Below are 3406 nucleotides of genomic sequence, written 5' to 3' on the forward strand. Positions count from 1 at the left end.
TTTTTTAATTATGCGGGATAAAGTACCTAAAACGGGATAAAAATCAAAATTACTGGGGATAATATCCACATTTTAGGGATTTTATGCACATATCAGGGATAAATGCAATGCCACGTCACTAGGTTTGTTGTCGCGTCGCTATTGGCCAATGATACGTCACTTGGGTTGTTGACGCTTCGCTATTGGCCACTGGTTATGAGTCAGCAAGGCAAAGAGTAATAATTCTCATCATACCAATGGGTTGTAGACTATGTAAAATAACCTCGGAAATACTTTATTTAGGCATGTGGGGAAGGGGAGACGGGGATTATGCGGGTTCGTGGCTGCAATAAGTGTTTTGAAGTTAGGTTAGATTAGTAAGGTAAAGTATAGGTTATAGTTGGCCGGGTTGTTTATTTATGTAAAATCTACAACGTTTTATCACTATTGGAACATTGGCTTAAACAACGAGGCTACGATTTCAAAAATGCTTGCATTTTTGAAATGGTACCGTTGTTTAAGCCAATGTTCCTATAGTGATAAAACGATGTAGATTTTACATAAATAAACAGCCCGGCCAACTATAACCTATACTTTAACTTCACTAATCTAACCTACCTTCAAAGGACTTAGTGCAGCCAAGAACCCGCATAATGTCCGGCCCCCTTCACCACATGTCTTTTCATATTTGTTGTATAATGAGTTTATACAGCAAGTTTGGTTAGGGTTGGTTAGTTTAGAATAGTTTCAATACAAAATACGAATATGAATACTATTACAGCAAGTCTGCATAAGTTTAGTTACTTAACAGCAGTTCTGTCATGGCCGCCTTAGAGGCGGCCGTAAAGGCGGCCGTGGTTCTGCTGTATAGTTTCACTTTAACCAGCGCTTGTCACTTCTGCTAAGTGGTTCGGGACGGTTGTGCTACATGGTAAAAGTTTTTGCGCTGCGATTTGGTGTACTAATAGGGAGTTCGCGGGATCACATAGCTATTTTGGAGGGGATTTCTGGTGAATCCTGGGGGTTTTGCGGGTGATTCCTGGGGTAATTTGCTGTAGTGCTTCGTCTTCGTTAAACCAGTTTTCGCCAGTTTTAGTAGGTTGTTCCGAGATGGCTGACGTAATCGAACCTCAGTGCGATTCTTGCGAAGTGAAGTTTTTGGACAGTGTGCGTAGATCGCGGACTGACATTGTCTTGTTTATGGTTAATCACGGTGTGATGAGCCGGGAAAGTGCTTGCACTCGATGTGGTAATTTGTGCCCGCTGGTCGTGGACGATCTTACTTTTCGTTGTCGGCGCCGGTTGTCGATCAACAAGAAGAGAAAGCGGCAGTGCTCATTCAACGTCTCCGCGCGGGCTGGTACCTTCCTAGAGAACTCTCATTTATCTGTTGAGCAGATATTTGTCTTCGTATCTATTTTTCTTCACCTGAAACCACCTCGTCAGGCCTTCATTCGTCGGGAGCTGGGGATTGCCAGCGCGACCATTGTTGATTGGTACTCGTTCACCCGGGAGGTGTACGTCAATCACATGGTGGACCGTTCGGAGAGGATCGGTGGACCGCAGGCGGTTGTGCAAATTGACGAGGCGAAGTTCGGACGGCGGAAATATAATCGCGGGCGAATTATAGAAGGACAGTGGGTGTTCGGTGGTATTGACGTGAACACGAAGAGGACCTTCCTTGTTCCTGTGGAATCAAGGGACTCTGCGACTTTGCTGGCATTGATTCGCGAGTGGATCCTTCCTGGCACAACAATCATCAGCGACTGCTGGCGGGCGTACGACTGTCTAGGCCAGGAGGGGTTCAGGCATCTTCAAGTCAACCACTCTGTGAACTTCGTTGATCCCGAGACTGGTGCTCACACGAACAATATTGAGCGTGTTTGGAGGGAGGTGCGGGCAACCATCCCCCGGTATGGGATTCGGAAAAAACACTTTGTGGGATATTTGGCCGAATTCCAATTCAAGCAACGGTATTCGCCGCTTGAACGTATCCACCATTTTTTCAAAGCTGCTGGCCAGCTTTACCCTCCACAGCGCTGATGACGTCATCGACTGTTAGAAGGCATTGATTGCGTAAGTGTTTGTACGAGTTGTTTATTGTCAGTTAGGTTCTTAATTCACTTCCTGAAGTGTGGAATTGTGTAAATTGGTGTAATTATGATTTTTTGGACATACTTAGGAAATTAATATTTTCGGTCATATAATGACTTTTCCGCCCATCAGTAAAGTCCAAAACTTCATTAAATACACTTTTTACACAATTTCACACTTCAGGAAGTGCGTTTTAGGTGAGTTGGGGAAACTGAATTTTTACGATTTAATCTTTTAATTAGTTCATCTCTATTTAAATTGTCAACATTTCTAACAGACAATTTGTTAGCAATTTCTTTTAATTTTTCACTGTTAAACAGTGAATAATTTGTTGGATCATATGACTTCTTTAATTCTTTTAATTGATCTAAATTTTCGTTTTGATAATCAACTATTTTATTTTGTTTACACCAAAGTTTTAAGTTATTAACTTCAGTTTTATATTTAGTTTTATTTTCAAAATGTTTCTTTGAATTATAATGTCTATTATAATTTTTAGATAATATATTCTTATTACAATAAGGGCATAATATATTTTTATTTGTACGCTCCATTTATTAGGAGAAAAATTTGCACGATTTATTAAGAATAATTTTTACTTAGAAAATATGTTTTTATAAAATATGAATATTAAGATAAATATTTATATGTTAATTCAAAAATTATAAAATATTTGAAATAAAACTTAAACTTTTTTAAAACCAGTAATTTTTTTTAATAATACTTTCAAAAATTAATATTATTTTTATGAATTTTGTAATTTATTTATGTTTTTATTATGAATTTTAGTTTGTAAATGTTTTTGAAGATAACTAAGCCATTTTAAATCTCTACCACATTCACAATGGGTTGTGACTCTCACCATTTTTCTAACACATTCAATACAAATTGCAAATTTTGTATCTTTACTATAATAATGTTTATGAAAATTTTCCATATCTTTTGTTTCCTTACAATTCAAACATACTTTTTCACTTTTTTCTTCTACTATAATATTATCATATAACTTTTTTCTATAAATTAAATCACATTCTTTACAATATGAAAGTAATCCATCTTTATATTTTTTATTTTTATAAAAATTATTAATATTTTTTAATTGTTTACACTTTGAACATTCCTTCTCCATTTATATAGTATAAAATTTTACAAATTAGTTTTCTTCAATTCGTAATCATAAAAACTACCAAGTATATCTTCATCATTCAAGTCTTTAATACTATATGTAACAGGATTTGTATTATTAATTCTGGAAACAACAAATATTTCTCTTGACCAATTGTTTTTATATTTATTTGAAAAAGTTGATTTTTTGTTTCCTATTCTAACTCTA

The 3406-nt window shown here is 36.2% G+C and overlaps 1 protein-coding gene across 1 annotated transcript; it reads left to right on the top strand.

Moving 5' to 3' along the window:
* Positions 1–1016: 1016 nt before the first annotated feature.
* Positions 1017–2190, top strand: LOC128995988 (uncharacterized). The gene has a single exon (XM_054421090.1). The coding sequence runs from the start codon at positions 1090–1092 to the stop codon at positions 2020–2022; it is 933 nt and encodes a 310-aa protein (XP_054277065.1). The 5' UTR covers positions 1017–1089; the 3' UTR covers positions 2023–2190.
* Positions 2191–3406: the final 1216 nt, after the last annotated feature.

The sequence above is a fragment of the Macrosteles quadrilineatus genome, unplaced genomic scaffold (assembly GCF_028750875.1).
Source record: "Macrosteles quadrilineatus isolate MER2022 unplaced genomic scaffold, UCM_ALF_1.0 Scaffold_5__1_contigs__length_97177068, whole genome shotgun sequence".
Taxonomy (NCBI): domain Eukaryota; kingdom Metazoa; phylum Arthropoda; class Insecta; order Hemiptera; family Cicadellidae; genus Macrosteles; species Macrosteles quadrilineatus.

Coding starts and splice junctions, on each gene's coding strand:
- LOC128995988 (XM_054421090.1), top strand. CDS start 1,090: ATGGCTGACGTAATCGAACCTCAGTGCGATTCTTGCGAAGTGAAGTTT.